At 45.8% G+C, this 15,879-nt stretch overlaps 1 protein-coding gene across 1 annotated transcript; it reads left to right on the plus strand.

Moving 5' to 3' along the window:
• Positions 1–236: 236 nt before the first annotated feature.
• Positions 237–2,197, plus strand: LOC133240920 (upstream-binding factor 1-like protein 1). Its single transcript, XM_061405904.1, has one exon. It carries the CDS (start codon positions 956–958, stop codon positions 2,195–2,197), a length of 1,242 nt encoding a protein of 413 aa, XP_061261888.1. The 5' UTR covers positions 237–955.
• The last annotated feature ends 13,682 nt before the right edge of the window (positions 2,198–15,879 follow it).

Consider the following 15,879-nt stretch of genomic DNA (forward strand, 5'->3'; position numbering starts at 1 on the left):
CTTGAATGTCTTATAGTTGGACTCATGAAATATGTATGTTTTTCAGCTTAGATTCATTCACTTAGAGATATGAATAAAAGAATACCCCATGTCTCTTACTGGCTTGATCGCTCATTTCTTTTTAGAACTGAGTACTATTTCATGGTCTTAATGTACCAGAGTTGCTTTATCCATTCATTATGGTTGTTTTCATGTTTGTGATTATGACCAAAATGACTATAAACATCCCATTGCAGGTCTTTTTTTCTTTTTTATGGATACAGGTTTTCAAATGATTTGGGCAAATACAAAGGAGCATGAGTCCTGACTTACGTGGTAGGAGGATATTTAGTTTAGTAACAAATTGCCTTATTGTCTTTCAGAAGGCTTGTAATGTTTTTCATCACCTTACGAAATGAATCAAATTGCCTGATATTCCACCCTCTCAGTACTTGGTCCTTCTTTGGGATTTTGACCATTCTTGTCCGTGTGCTGTGGTATCTCATTGCTATTTTAAAGCCCTGTTGCTTGTTAGGCATTTTTATTTTAAACTTCCCTTGCTTTTCTCTCATCCTTTGTCCCTTGAGTGAGTCCCCAGGCTCTTGTTCATTTCTATGTAAAACCCACTGTGGTGAGACTGGAAAGCAAGTTGGGTTCAGGCCTGAGGATTTTTAATTGTGAAAAGAAGCTTCATAATGCTCAACAGGACTCTCAACTCACAGGTTGGGCTGGTTTTCATTTATGTTCTTGAGGGTAAATGAAATAACAGAAGGGATGTATCCCAAGTGGGCTGTGCTTCTCTCCTGTGTCACATAGGAGAATAACTTTCCTTTTCTTTCTCCACAGAAACAGAGGATCGCACACACTGCAGAACTTCAGAAATAACTCACCTGCTGAATCTTGAGAGTGAAGAAACAAAAATTCTGCTGAGGTGTCTGAACTGCTGGGATCAAATAAGTGTCCCAAAGACCTAGAAATGGCGATGCCTAAACGCCAAGATGACTGGTCCAAGGAAGACATTGTGCAGTTATTGGAAAGTATGGAGAAAAGCATTCCATCCAGTGACGGGCACACGTTCAAAACAACCCAGTCAGTGATGGACTGGGAAAAAGTAGCTTTTAAAGATTTTTCTGGGGAAATGTGCAAACTCAAATGGTTAGAGGTTTCCCATAAGGTGAGAAAGTTTCGCACGCTGAAAGAATTAGTCCTGGAAGCTAAGGAAAATGTTAGCAATCCTTCCAAAAAAACACAAGAAAACACCAGAAAACACAAGAAACATGCTTATTTGTTCCAGAAGTCCCTGACAGCTTACCGGCACATTTCCCAAGTGATGCGACACCAGTACATCCAAAAACACCCCAAGATAAGCAACCAGGAGCTGACCAAGGTTCTGTCTGAGGAACACAGGAAGGTGCCTGAGCAGCTGAGGGTGAAACACAGTCAGGATCTTGAGAAAGAGACAAAGCATATTAGGGAGAAAATAGCTCTGTTCAGAGCACAGCACCCTGATCTAGTCCCAAACCCTGAGAAATCTGGTGTCCCTCAAAGAAGTGAAATGAAAGTGCCAGAGAAGCTTCAGGAGAATGTTCAAAAAGTGAAGTCTCCCCCAGAAAAGAGTTTACCCATGAAGTGGAAATTCCACGGAGAGCCCAAGAAGCCCCCGATGAATGGATATCACAAGTTCCACCAGGATCTCTGGTCGAGCAGGGAGCTGAAAGTGGTGCCCCCGAGGGAGCGCATGGTGGAGATCAGTAGACGCTGGCAGCGGGTCCCCCAGGACCAGAAGGAGCTTTATAAGAAGCAGGCGGAGGGACTGCAGACACAGTACAAGGTGGACCTTGATCTCTGGCTCAGGACTCTGTCTCCTGAAGAATATGCTACTTACAGAGAGGCGACCTGTGCTAAGCGTAAGAACATGAGCGTGACGGGGGGCCCGAACCCCAAGATTAGAAGGATGGGTCTGCAGTCCCCATCATCAGGGAATCTGCAAGGAAGGCTTAGAGAGGACCCAGGGCTTCAGGCTGCAGAGTTAGCATCATCAGACATGATTAGAGAATATTCTCCTGCCTCAGGGAGATCAGAGGAAAATGAGGAAGAGGAGGAAGGCAGCCGCTCCTCAGCCCCCAGCAGTGAGGATGAAGATGGAGATTCTGAGCCGGAGGACCGCGACTCCAGCTCATCGTCCTCAGCGGACTCCTCTGACTCGGATTCCAACTGAGTTTAGTTCACAACCTGGAGGGACAGAACTTTCAGCAAAAGTCCATGGGCTCGTCTCTCCATGCTTTTTCATTGCCTTCCTTCTTTCCCTCCCTCTTCATACAAAGTGAGACCTCTTGGAAAGAAGGCATCTTGAGCTGTAATTTCTAGCTTTTCCATCCCCCCCATGTTCACCCCGAGAGAAAATCAATGCAATGACGCCTGGTGGAATAAACCCTGAGCTGACTGGGCTGTGGGGCCCCCTGGACTAGACTGAGCTCCCTGAACTGGAAAGGCTTGCTCTCCTCACCCTCTGCCTGCCAGACATATGAGTGGATACAGGGGTCGGTGAGCCCCTTCTCTGTGACCTTGTCCCTCAGGACTCAGGCAGTGATCTGGGGAGGGAAGATCTGATTGACTGAAGTGGGAGACTTGCCTTAAAGAAAGCTGTCAGGCCCTGATGTCTCTGGCCCTTCTCTCTGAGGTGAGGAGCTGGCCCTTCCTTACCTTGCAAGTGGGGCCGGCACGTGGGCAGCAGCATTTCCATGTGTGTGTGCATCCCTGTTAACTGTCCACGAGATTTTCTCACTGATCAAAATCTCAAAATTAAAAATGTGTAACCCCTCCACCTGAATTAGGTTTTCCTTAAAACCAGTTTCTTTTGACCTAGTGCCCTGAGTTTTCAGGCCATGTCTGAATTTCTACAGGTTTCTGCCCCAACCCCTTCCTCCTGCTCTAGGTTACAAGTGAATCATGTTTTTACCATACACTCAAATTGTATTATGTTATGACTTGTATGGTTTGAGTGTCAGTATTTTAATTCACAGATACTAAACTCTTCGGGAATTCATTTACCACTATGACACATTTTTATTATTTTGGTTTATTGATGTATTTGACTCTAATGCCATCTCATTAAACTTTTTTTCCTAAACTTTCCTGGCTATTTTCATTTTTACAAGTATTGTTCTTGTATATGAAAAGTGTTGAATTTGGAGACTTCCTCTTCATCCATGATGTCTTAATGGGGCATTTTATTCCTCATGAATATAAAGTTGTGGAACTTACTGTAGAGCACATGGAACTCTGCTCAATTTTGTGTGGCAGCCAGGATGGGAGGGAAGTGTGGGGAAGGATGGGCACAGGTATATTCATGGCCAAGCCCCTTTGCTCTTTACCTGAAATTACCACAATATTAAAACTTCTCTCTCTCTCTTTTCACAGATTAATTTACTTATTTTTCATGGATCTTGGTCTTCTTGCAGTGCAGGACACATTTCCAGTTAGGGGGAGCTGGGGCAACTCAGTGCTCCAGCTTCTTCCTGGGGTGGTTTCCCTGGGTTTGGAGCAGGGCCCTAGAGCAGTGGCTTAGTAGTTGTGACACGTGGGCTTTGGTGCTCCAGGGCCTGTGAGATCTTCTGGGACCAGGAATCAAACCCATGTCCCCTGCATGGGAAGGCAGATTCTTAACCATTGGACCAACAGGGAAGACCTACCACAGAATTATAACTGTCTATACTGCAATACAAAATAAAAACTGTTTAAAGAAACAGGCAGGAAAATACACATATGAGATGAATATAGGCTAAAATTCTGAATTTTCTAATAGAAGAAGACAACATTGGTTAAAATACTAAAATATCTTTTTATCTGTTGCTTCACCTATACATGAACTGGGAATAAACCTCCAGTCTTATAGGATCTAATTTAAGATTAAGATTTAGTGCTTCCAAAATGACTTGCTCACAGTTCGTTCACGTCCACAAAATGTTAAGTGGATTTCTTTCCTCTAGGAAAATCTAAAGGTATCTTTTGGTTGAAAAGACTCAGGGAGAAAAGCAGGAAGCACTGCTCACTGCCTGCCAGACAGCATCTCCCTTTTATTCTAGAAATGGGATTGAAGCCAGGAGTCTAGAACTCAAGCCCAGAGATACTTCTGCCTCTATGGCTGTGGGACCCGGCTGCTCCACGTCATTAGACCTTCCTTCCCAGAACCTGCCCAGCCTGCACTTCTGATCCCTTCACTGTAGAAGGACAGGTGCGGGGCAGCAGCAGGAAAAAAGCAGGGGTCAGGGTCTCACCTCTCAGGATTCTCAGGCTGCCATTTCCTCCTCTAGGAGATCTTCCCGTCCCAGGGATCAAACCCAGATCTCCTGCATTCCAGGAAGATTCTTTACCCTCGAACCACCGAGGAAGCCCAGGCTTGGCTCTTAAATACTCCCATGAAATAAAATGACTTTACTTTCAGGTGGTGACTCCTGTTTGAGTCGACAGTTTCCATCTAATCCCTGGAACTCAGGTGAGTGGGGACAAGACACTGTGGGCTGGGAAAAGGTATTGGAAGAGCAGCTCAAATGACAAAAAAAATGAACAAACTAAAACATGGCACATATGCTTTATTCAGTGATTTTACAGAAGATCGTAGCCAGAAAAGTGTCTTCTTATGTGGCTCTGAGGAACTGTTCAAAAGTTATAAGGGGAGCCAGAATACAAATGGTCAGGGGCTGAAAAAACATTCAGAAAGCATCAAAAGATTACTGTGGATGATGATCATGATACATCTCAAATTAATGATTTTCATGCTTTTAAACAATCGTTATTTATTTATTTTTATAATCTTATTTATTTGTTTGCTTATTTTAGCTGTGCTGGGTCTCTTTTGCTGACTGAGTGCAGCCTTTTCTGGTTGTGGTGAGCAGGGGCTACTCTCGAGTTGAAATGTGTTGACTTCTCCTTTTGCCGGCGTCTCATCTCAGAGTGTGGGATCGGGGGGTGGTCATCAGTGGTCATGGCCCCCAGGCTCTAGTCGGGTGCTCAGTAGTCATGGTGCTTGGGCTTAGTTGCTCCACAGTCTATGGGGTCTTCCTAGACAGGGATCCAACCTGTATCCCTGTCTCTGACCAGTGAATTCTTAACCACAGGAACCCCAGAGAAGATCCTTTTCATGATTTTCTCTATGAAAAGAGGCAAGAGTCTGGGCTTATTGAAGTCCTGTTTGGAACTGAGTTGTTGCTCGGTTGCTCTGTCGTGTGCCTCTCTTTGTGACCCCATGGAATGCAGCATGCCAGCCTTCTGTGTCCTTCACCATCTCCCACAGTTTGCTCAAATTCATGTCCATTGTGTCGGTGATGCCATCCAACCATCTCATCCTTTTTGGTCCCCTTCTCCTCCTGGCCTCAATCTTTCCCAGGATCAGGTTTTTTTTGTTTGTTTGTTTGTTTGTTTTTCCCTTCATAATGGTATATATATTTAACGGTGTTTATGATTAGTTATTATAATTTTTAAATTAATTAACTTATTTTCATTGGAGGTTAATTACTTTACAATAATGTAGTGGTGTTTGTCATACAGGGACATGAATCAGCCATGGTTGTACAGGGTGCAATGTATGGAGTTAAGGAAAGCAAGGTTCAGAAAAAGAAGGAGACCAGCGCTTTACAGGAACAAATCATCTTTAATGAGGTGAGAAGGGGCAGCAGTCAGATTAGTGAGCTGCTTCACTAACATAAGAAAAGAATAAGTATATATAGGCATGGATGTGGAAAGCTACTGTCTTAAGGGGGCCTGTTCTCCAAGGTTGTTCAGAGTAGTTATCTCTTAAAAGGCTGGGGCAAGGAATTTTGGAGATCAGCCAGAGGCTGGACCTGCTGGGAGCTGGGCTTAGTGTCCATTTTTTTCTTTGGGTGAGAGAGTTCTTTGTTTTGCATAGAATGGTGGAGAGGACGTGGAGGAGAGTTTTAATTCCAGGCTATTTTGAGCTGTGCAACTTTCCTTCACAGAGATCAGGGTCCTTTACGATGAGTCAGCTTTTCCAATCAGGTGGCCAAAGTACTGGCTTTTCACCTTCAGCATCAGTGCTTGCAATGAATATTCACAGTTGACTTCCTTTAGGATTGATTGGTTTGATCTCCTTGCAGTTCAAGGGACTCTCAAGGAGTCTTCACAACACCACAATTTGAAAGCATCGGTTCTTCAGTGCTCAGCCTTCTTTATGATCCAACTCTCACATCCATACATGACTACTGGAAAAACCATCACTTTCACTAGAGAAAAGCCTGCACAAACCCGTGCTATAAGAAGCTCATGATCTCTACAGTGGCCCTGGACATTATCACGAAGGTCCTGAATATGGTGCAGCTGGACTGTATCCAGGAGATGCAAGTCACCTGCATCTGGCATCTGTCCATCCTGGCCACGTTTGCTCCTCTCCTGGGTCAGACGAGCAATGTGCAGATGCCCCATCTCTCCCACATTCACGGTCTGCCCATGAGGAGCAGCAGCAGGAAGTTGTTTGATTCCCCACTCAGTTTCTAAGCGGTACCGTCTCCAGTCTGTCTATCTGGACTCTCCCTCCTTGTCTGAACCTGCCTGGACCAGACGCTCAGGTGAGGGTGAACCGCTGCCTGGGAAACAGTGAACACAACACTGGCATGTCAAGCACACTGGGCCCTTTGTATTTCTATCCTGAGCTGTGGAATCACTTCACCTCGGAAATCAAGGGGGAGGAGCAGACAACACACTAGAAATCTATGGATGGGGCGTTTGGATCCAGTGAGGGCAGACATGGTTTTTTCCTTAGGAAGGGAAAGCTATGTCAGATGACTAAGAAAATAGGTAAGTGAAGAGGGCATCAAAGAAGGGACACCACCTCAGACCTGAACTATTTGCAAGACGAGGTCTGAGGAATTCCCTGGTGGTCCAGTGGTTAGGACTCTTCTCTTTTGGGGCTGAAAGTCCAGGTTTGACCCCTGGTGGGGGAAGTAAATTTCACAACCTGTGCAGTGTGGCCAGTAAAGAAAAATGAAAACAGAAAGTTCGGGAAAGAGACAGAGAGAAAAGTTCTGTTCTTACCATATGCTTGAACACAATGAACTTGTCTGAAATCACCGGTCCCTAAAAGATTGCCTTTTGCTCCCGATAAGTTAGTTAATATTTAAGAAATGCATAATTCTGAGAGGATCGTAGTGGAGCAGGAGCCAGAGATCATCCAAAGCTGCAGGGGGTTTGCAGGTAATGCAGAAAGGTAGTGCCAGGCGTAAATGAGACAGGTCATTTTGGGTACTGACCTTCAGGAGGAGGTTAGTAGGACCTTGTCTTTGGGCAAATCACTTATCTCACAACTTTAGCTCAGCTGCCACCCTGATTTCTCAGGCCTAATTGCTTGCTTTCTCCCCAGATGCCTGAGGACTCCCCTGGCCCACCCAGCAGTAACTAACTGGCAGCTTACAGAGTCAAACTTGCCCCATCTGTCTAAGAGCCCAAACTTGCATCAGCTCAAAGGCCTGGATCTGAGTGGGGTCACCATTATGGATTTTAGTCCTGAGATCCTCCACGTTCTTTTGGAACAAGTTGCAGCCACCCTCCAGGAACTTAACTTAGAGTGGTCTTGGATCACAGAGTCCCAACATGAGTCCATCCTGAGTGAGTCCATGCATCAGGAATGGAAAACCAATCCATGGTTTCAGACATCAGTTCAACACAAATGCAAAGGAAAGATGATACTGCAGGGCTGCAGGACTGCAAGAGGAAATGTAGACTCTGGTTGGTGATGGGACCTTCAGAGACATGGGTTTATAGCATGACAAACATGAATTAATTTCCGGAAGGAAATCTTGTATGCACATGTGGCATTACCCTTGGGTGGGGATTGGAAATAAATGGTCACAAATAAAGAAACCTGCATTGTATTTGTATCCGGTGCCCTTCATAATACATTATCGTGTTTGTCTGTTTTCACCTCAGGAATCTCCAAGTAGTGATGAAAGCAAACACACAGGATTGTTTATGCTCAGAAATCCCACTATTCCCACTAGTTCTCTATTCTGTCTCAGACATCCGCTGCCTCCTAGCTTACTGCGGTGGCTGTTCAGTGGCATACTGCATACACAGCAAGGGGAACATACTCAATGGCTAAGGAGTCATCGGAGTGAAGAGCCCTACGTTAGGGTACCCATGACCCTGTATGTGAGCTGTCCTCAGGATTCTCCTGGTGGGACCATAGGTCCCAGTCCCTGACCTTTCTGTGCTAGGAAACGGCTTCACTACACACATCAAGATCCTCCATCCTAGAAGCATCATCCACACTGCAGATGAGCCCAGTCTCTTGTCAAGCATGTGTAGTGGTTCTCCTTGCATAATAGAATATCTCCTGGCCAATAGAAGAGGAAAAGGTTGAGGTAGTGACAGATTTCCTCTTCTTGGACTCTAAAATCACTGCAGACGATGACTGAAGCCATGATATCAAAAGACAACTACTTTTCGTCAGGAAAGCTCTATGACTAACCTTAAACATTTTGTTGAGGATCAGAGGCATTACTCTGCTGACAAAGGCCTGCATAGTCAAAGCTACGGTCTTGTCAGTCGTCACCTGTGTGTGTGAGAGCTGGACGGTAAAGAAGGCAGCACTAAAGAACTGATGCCTTCAAACTGTGATGCTGGAGAAGACTCCTGAAAATCCCTTGGACTGCAAGGAGATCAAGCCAGTCAATCTGAAAAGGAATCAACCCTGAATTCTCATTGGAAGGACTGATGCTGACACTGAAGCTCTAGTATTTTGGTCATCTTATGCAAACAGCCGACTTATTGGAAAAGTCCCTGATGCTGGGAAATATTGAGGGCAGTAGGAAAAGAAGGCATGAAAGGATGAGATGGCTGGATGGTATCATCAATGGAATGGACATGAAATTGACAAACTCCAGGAGATGGTGAGGAATAGGAAAGCCAAAGAAATAAGCAAAGGGTTAAGAGATGCTCTTAACAGAAGAAAGAATGTGCAGAAATGGTAAGGTATTGGATCATAGACAACTCAGTGCTCTTTTTTGAATCAGTAACTGGAGATTGCTGAGGAATAAGCTGAAAAGGAGAGGAAAAGACCATGGAAGGCAGCAGTTGGTTTTCAACGAGAGTTTGTTTATTTCTGACAGTTGCTTTAAAAACATCTACCCAGGGAAAATTCCAACATGTGCGTCTCAAACCCACATGCAGCTCCAAACATTGAGGTTTATATATGATTGTATAATACATATCCCCAAAAGTTCCAACACCTCCCAGAGTCTACATTTCCCCTTACAATCCAGCACCCCCATAGGATCATCTTTCCCTTTCCCATTCACGTTGAGCTGATGTCTGAAACCATGGATTGGTTTTCCATTCCTGATGCATCTACTGCCAAGATTTTAGTTTGCAGGTGACCCGAAGTAAACTTTAACAGATGCATCCAGCTAGGAGGAGGGTAACAGTGGTACAGAAAAGGCTCCTTGGGATAGAATGCCTTAATGCCCTAGTGAGGATACAGGCTGGAGCTAAGCCAGATGGAGCTTGGATATCCTAAATCCCACATAATTTCAATGAGTTTATCTTGAAGTTGGACGAGTCAGCCGAGGTGGAGGGCTCCATGAGGCTACAGCTCTCCTGAGGGGAAGGACCAAACTCATCACTTAAGGTGCTCAGCCCAGTGGTGTGACTCAGAAGCTTCTCCAGGATGGCCAGAAAGGAGATTACCACACAGACACAGGCCCCAAGCTTGAAGGGCAGACGGGATGGAGTCACGTTGGGACTCTGTGATCTAATACCAATTTAGGTTCAGTTCCTAGAGTGTGGCTTGTTCCAAAGAACAACTTGTTCCAAAAGAACATGGAGAATCTCAGGACTAAAGTCCATCGTGATGACCCCACTCAGATCCAGGCCTTTGAGCTGATGCAAGTTTGGGCTCTGGGACAGATGGGGCAAGTCTGACTCTGTAAGCTGCCAGTTAGTTACTGCCGGGTGGGCCAAGGGGGTCCTCAGGCATCTGGGGAGAAAGCAAGTAATTAGGTCTGAGAAATCAGGGTGGCGGCTGAGCTAAAGTTGTGAGATAAGTGATTTGCCCAAAGACAAGGTCCTACTAACCACCTCCTGAAGGTCAGTACCCAGAATGACCTGTCTCATTTTGGCCTGGCACTACCTCTCTGCATCACCTGCAAACCACCTGCAGTTTGTATGATCTCTGGCTCCTGCTCCACTATGATCCTCTCAGAATTATGCATTTCTTAAATATTAACTAACTTATCGGGAGCAAAAGGCAATCTTTTAGGGACCAGTGATTTCAGACAAGTTCATCGTGTTCAGGAATCTGGTAAGCACAGAGCTTTTCTCTCTGTCTCTCTCCCGAACTTTCTGTTTTCATTTTTCTTTACTGGCCACACTGCACAGGTTGTGAAATTTACTTCCCCCACCAGGGGTCAAACCTGGACTTTCAGCCCCGAAAGAGAAGAGTCCTAACCACTGGATCACCAGGGAATTCCTCAGACCTTGTCTTGCAAATAGCTCGTGTCTGAGGTGGTGTCGGTTCTTTAATGCCCTCTTCACTTACCTATTTCCTTAGTCATCTGACATAGCTTTCCCTTCCTAAGGAAGAACCCATGCCTTCCCTCACTGGATCCAAGCTGCCCCATCCAGAGATTTCTAATGTGTTGTCTCTGCTCCTCCCCCTTGATTTCCGAGGTGAAGTGATTCCACAGCTCAGGATAGAAACACAAAGGACCCAGTGTGCTTGACATGCCAGTGTTGTGTTCACTGTTTCCCAGGCAGCTGTCCACCCTCACCTGAGCGTCTGGTCCAGGCAGGTTCAGACAAGGAGGGAGAGTCCAGATAGAGAGACTGGAGACGGTGCAGCTTAGAAACTGAGTGGGGATCCAAGAACTTCCTGCTGCTGCTCCTCACGGGCAGAGTGTGAATGGGGGAGAGACGGGGCCTCTGCACGTTGCTCCTCTGACTCAGGAGAGGAGCAAACGTGGCCAGGATGGACAGATGCCAGATCCAGGTGACTTGCACCTCCTGGATACAGTCCAGCTGCACCATATTCAGGACCTTTGTGATACTGTCCAGGGGCATTGTAGAGATCATCTGCCTCTTACAGCACAGGTGTGTTCAGGCTTTTCTCTGTGCCACCCACCTGGGGAGGTAGGAGAGGAAGTTATCCAGGGTCCTTTTACTTAGACAAAGGTCTGTGTATACTTTAAGGGAGCCAAGGCCTGCTGTGTCCTTGAGCTCTGCTCCACCACTGGTGCCATTCCTGAGTGTGAGCCCCCTTGAGTGCTGGCTCCAGACCACACGCTCCAGAAATTCTGGCCAGTATTCCATGAATCTAGCACCTGCAGTTTGCACCTCCTATGAGGACCAGGAGATTGACAGGGATGCATTACCATCCACACAGACTGCAGACACAGACTCAGAAATATACCACAGGCGGCCTCTCTATTTCCCTCACGTCTTTCTCGTCACCTGCTTCCTCACCGGCTCCCCTCTGTGCCTCTCTGTTCTCCAGCTCCCTTTCTCCCCCTTTCCTCTCCAGGTCTCCACTTCTAGCAGGATTAGGCCTCATGGGAAAGGGATGGGGCATATTCTCTCAACCTCCCTTGCATCTTAGGCACCCTTACATATCAGGAAGGCATTTCTCACAGTGAGCCTAGGCCTCTAAGCCTCTCCATTGCCACCCTCAGAGCCCTTGGGTCTGTGCATGGGTCGCCGAATTGGCCCACCCCAGAAGTCTCTTCTGGGATGCCCAGGACCTATCAATCTACTTGGATCTTATTCCCCTGGAGTGAACTTTCTGGGCCAGCAGGACATCAAGTGCTTCCAGCCCTGCTCATAAGGGACCCACATGAGGCAGGGCAATGAGGCCCTCCAGAGGAAGGCAGACAAAGGGACAGGCTTGCACCATGATCCCAAGGTCTTGATGTGTCTACCATGGGTTGCATCCATGAAGAGGGGTGGGAAGAGCTCCCTAGGCAGAAACTCCAGATAAGAATAGACCAAGGCATCTTCCCTGAGCAGGTGCATTCTCTCCAGGTCCAGGAGCCTACGGGGGTTCTGAACACTCATCCTGACTCTGCTTCAGGAGGAATCCTGTGGAAAATGCCAGTGAGCATATCATCCATGTCAGGCCAAGCAGGAGCAGACCTAAGACAATCTCCCAACCCTTCAGAGGAATCTACTCAGGACTAAGCACTGCTCTGGCAGGGGTGGACGTGCCTCAGTTAGGCCACATGCCATTCAGGCCTCAGTGGGCACAATGATATAGCTCTTTCCCTACTGGATTCAGAACAAGCCTCTGACAAGTACCAATCCGGAGGAACGGCAACCACCAGCCCTTTCATTTCCATACGGTGCTTGGATTAATCCAAGTCCCACCTGGAAGTGGGTAGCAGGAATTCTGAAAACCCACTCCAGTCTTTATGAGGGAATGACGTCAGAGCGTCATTTAGAGCCCTAAATCAATACGAGGAAGGTCATGTGGACCAACGCAGCCTCCATCCTCAGTTACCCCTAACATGAAGGCCATGTGTGTCAGAACTGTGTAGGTGAAACTCATGAAACAAAACTCCAAAAAGATATTTTAAGTACATATGTTACGTGTCTTTACAAGATATTTTAAAATGATAGAAGTTAAAGCACTAATTAAAATGTTTGAGTTCAGGCAAAACTACACTGAGAGACAAAATTAAACCTGAAACGTGTTCATTGGAAAGAACTGATTTTTTTTAACAACTCTCCCTTCACTAGGGATACACGGCACCCTTCAAGATTAGCTAACCACTGGTAAGAGAAGAGAAGGCTTCCTTCGTAGCTCACTTGGTAAATCATCTGCCTGCAATGCAGGAGGCCCCGGTTCGATTCCTGGGTCAGGATGATCCCCTGGAGAAGGAAATGGCAACCCACTCTAGCATTCTTGTCTGGAGAATCCCATGGACAGAGGAGCCTGACAGGCTACAGTCCATGGGATCGCAAGAGTCGGACACGACTTGGCGACTAAACCACCACCACCAGTAAGAGAAGAGTGTCCTTATATGAGGGTGGTAACTTACCGCTCTAATCTGCCTGGTGGGGTGCTCACAATTCAAACCCTGTGAGAACCCCTCTGATGTCTCCAGAGCCAGGAAATTCTGCACCTCTTCTCCAGTGCTTGAGACTTTTATAAGTCTTTTTGTTCTATCATCCCTCTGTCCCACTGCTAACCCAACCAGAACAGTATATCTGATTAGATTACAGAGGGACCATTGGATTGACCCTGATTGGATCATCATACTTCTCTAGATTAGTTGATTGAATCATATACACATCACCAGAGACTGATGGAGTGGTCAGGTAATCAAGGACCTGTTCACTGATTCACTTCACAAATATTTACTGTATTCTACTAATATGGACAGTTATATTCTTGTGGATCAAGCATGAAAGGGATTATTGATTCCTGCCCTTGGCCAAGAAAGAACAAAAGTTGACAGAATCATTGTTGGGGGAATTTTGGTCAAGTCAAAATTAGCAAAATGTCCTTGAGTTAAAACAGCTCATGAAAGCAGTGGTGTTGTCATCAAAGAAAACAAAATATACTCATTCTTGTATGAGATTTTCACTCAGGTGTTCTGTAGGAAACACAGGAAATTCTAAGCCTATTTGGGCAGCAAGGGAAGAGCTTTGGGGGATGTGATTGGTTTTCCAGGCCTAAGCCAAGCCTTCTCTGAAGGTAGACAGGTCAAAACCTCAGTGAGAGTAAGAGTGGTTCTGGACAGTTTGGAGCTGAGCATTCCTAAAGGGACATCATGAGTGATCACAACGATGGAAAATAAAGATTTCTTTTTCATTTTTATACTTTGAGAAACAGGAAAATTTAAATACACTACTCTGGGTGATATTAAGATAGCAAAAGAAGGCTTCCCTGTGATTCAGTCATAAAAAATCTGACTGCCAATGCAGGAGACATGGGTCTGATCCCTGGTCTGGGAAGATCTCATATGACATGAGGCATATAAACCCACTTGCCACAACTGTCGGAGAAGGCAATGGCACCCCACTCCAGTACTCTTGCCTGGAAAACCCATGGACAGAGGAGCCTGGTAGGCTGCAGTCCATGGGGTCGCTAAGAGTCGGGAACGACTGAGCCACTTCACTTTCACTTTTCACTTTCATGCATTGGAGAAGGAAATGGCAACCCACTCCAGTGTTCTTGCCAGGAGAATCCCAGGGAAGGGGAAGCCTGGTGGGCTGCCCTCTCTGGGGGTCCCACAGAGTCGGACACGACTGAGGCGACTTAGCAGCAGCAGCATCATTAGCCACAACTGTTGAGTCTGTGCTCTAAATCCTGGGAGCCGAAACTACTGAAAGTCAAGCACTCTAGAGTTTGCTCTGCAACAAGAGAAGGCACCTCCGTGAGAAGCCTGCACACCACGACTAGAGAGCAGCCCCCTTGCCCCAGCTAGAAAAAAGCAGGAACAACAGTGAAGACCCAAGGCCACAAAAAGCAATGCAGTAAATTTCAAGGAAAAGAGAGGCTCAGAGGAAACACTGTCACCTTAGAGGCTGTTCTTTCCCAGAGTTGAGATCAGCACAGCCCACTGAGGGTGGGCACTGCGGGCTCTTTGGGAACTTGGAATCAGAGAAGAAATGAACCTGCTTCAGTCCCCAGTAACCCTGCCATCCAGAGGTTTTCTTTAAGTTGTGTTTTTTTTGTTGTTGTTGTTCTCACTGAGGACACTTTCCAGATGGCTATTTCCCCCTCCATTTTTCAGGGGTCTTAGAGTCAAATAAATCATAATTTCACTGGCCCCTTTTCTACTGTATTTAGATGATTACTGTTTCCTCAGACCTAGCTAAATCCACACAGATTCTGATCAAGTTGACACCGTTAGGCCCAGAAATAAAATTCTGCTATTTCTCTTCATAAATACCAACATCTTTTCTGCACTTAATCCCGAAGCTCTTATGGTGTTAGCATACTACCTCGTTCAGGGATGACTCCCACTTTGAGACGCATCATACAAGGATTTCTTTGAAGTTGAATGTCACATGCAAAGGGAGACCTTTTCTCCATTGATAGGAATTTTCCATGCCTGTCACGCACCCCAGTTATTTGATGCCTGAACAATTCTTATACACCTCTGACCACCAAGGTGAAGACTTCCTGAAGGGTGTTCTCTGTCTGAGTCACTTTGGGGAAGATTGCTTTCACCATATTTCTCTCATGACCTTTACTTAAAAAGCATTAAAATGGATTCTATTCATGACATTTTAAACATAAACATGATGGAAAAAAATACATATTTGTGCAACTGAGTCACTTTGCCTTACAGTTAAGATGAGACACAATAATTTAACTAAAACTATTTATAATTGTGTGTTTAAATTGTGTTTATTTTTAATTGTGTGTTTAAGTAAAAACACAATGATTTAACTATAGTTCAACAAAAACTGTTTTTAAAAAAACCTGGGACTTCTGAGGTGGTCCAGAGTTTAAGAATCTATCTTACAGTGCAGGGGATGCCAGTTCAATCCCTGGCCCAGGAATATGTCTCATGCCACAGGGCAACTAAGCCCATGAGCAGCAACCATGAGCCCATGTATAGCAATAAGTTAAGCCTGTGGACTGGAGCCTGTGCTCCAAAACGAGAGACGCCACCACAAGGAGAAGCCCGAGCCCTGCGATGAAGACCAGCTGTGTGCACCACAGCTAGAGAAAGCTATGCAGCAAGGAAGACCTAGCACAGCCAGAACAAAATCAGTCAATCAATCAGAAAATTAGTCTCTGAAGAAAGCTCATGGGCTGATATGGAGCTCTGCCACAGTGGCCAGATTCCAAGTTGGTCATTCTCAGGTATGTGGGAATCTGGGGGATATGCAGAAGGATCTTTCCTGCCTGAGCTGTCATCATTGTGCCAAAGAAAATCAGAG

Source organism: Bos javanicus, chromosome 29, assembly GCF_032452875.1.
Source record: "Bos javanicus breed banteng chromosome 29, ARS-OSU_banteng_1.0, whole genome shotgun sequence".
NCBI classification, from domain to species: Eukaryota; Metazoa; Chordata; class Mammalia; order Artiodactyla; family Bovidae; genus Bos; species Bos javanicus.

What these genes read in the sequence shown, in the direction of transcription:
- LOC133240920 (XM_061405904.1), top strand. Translation starts at nt 956, where the DNA reads ATGGCGATGCCTAAACGCCAAGATGACTGGTCCAAGGAAGACATTGTG.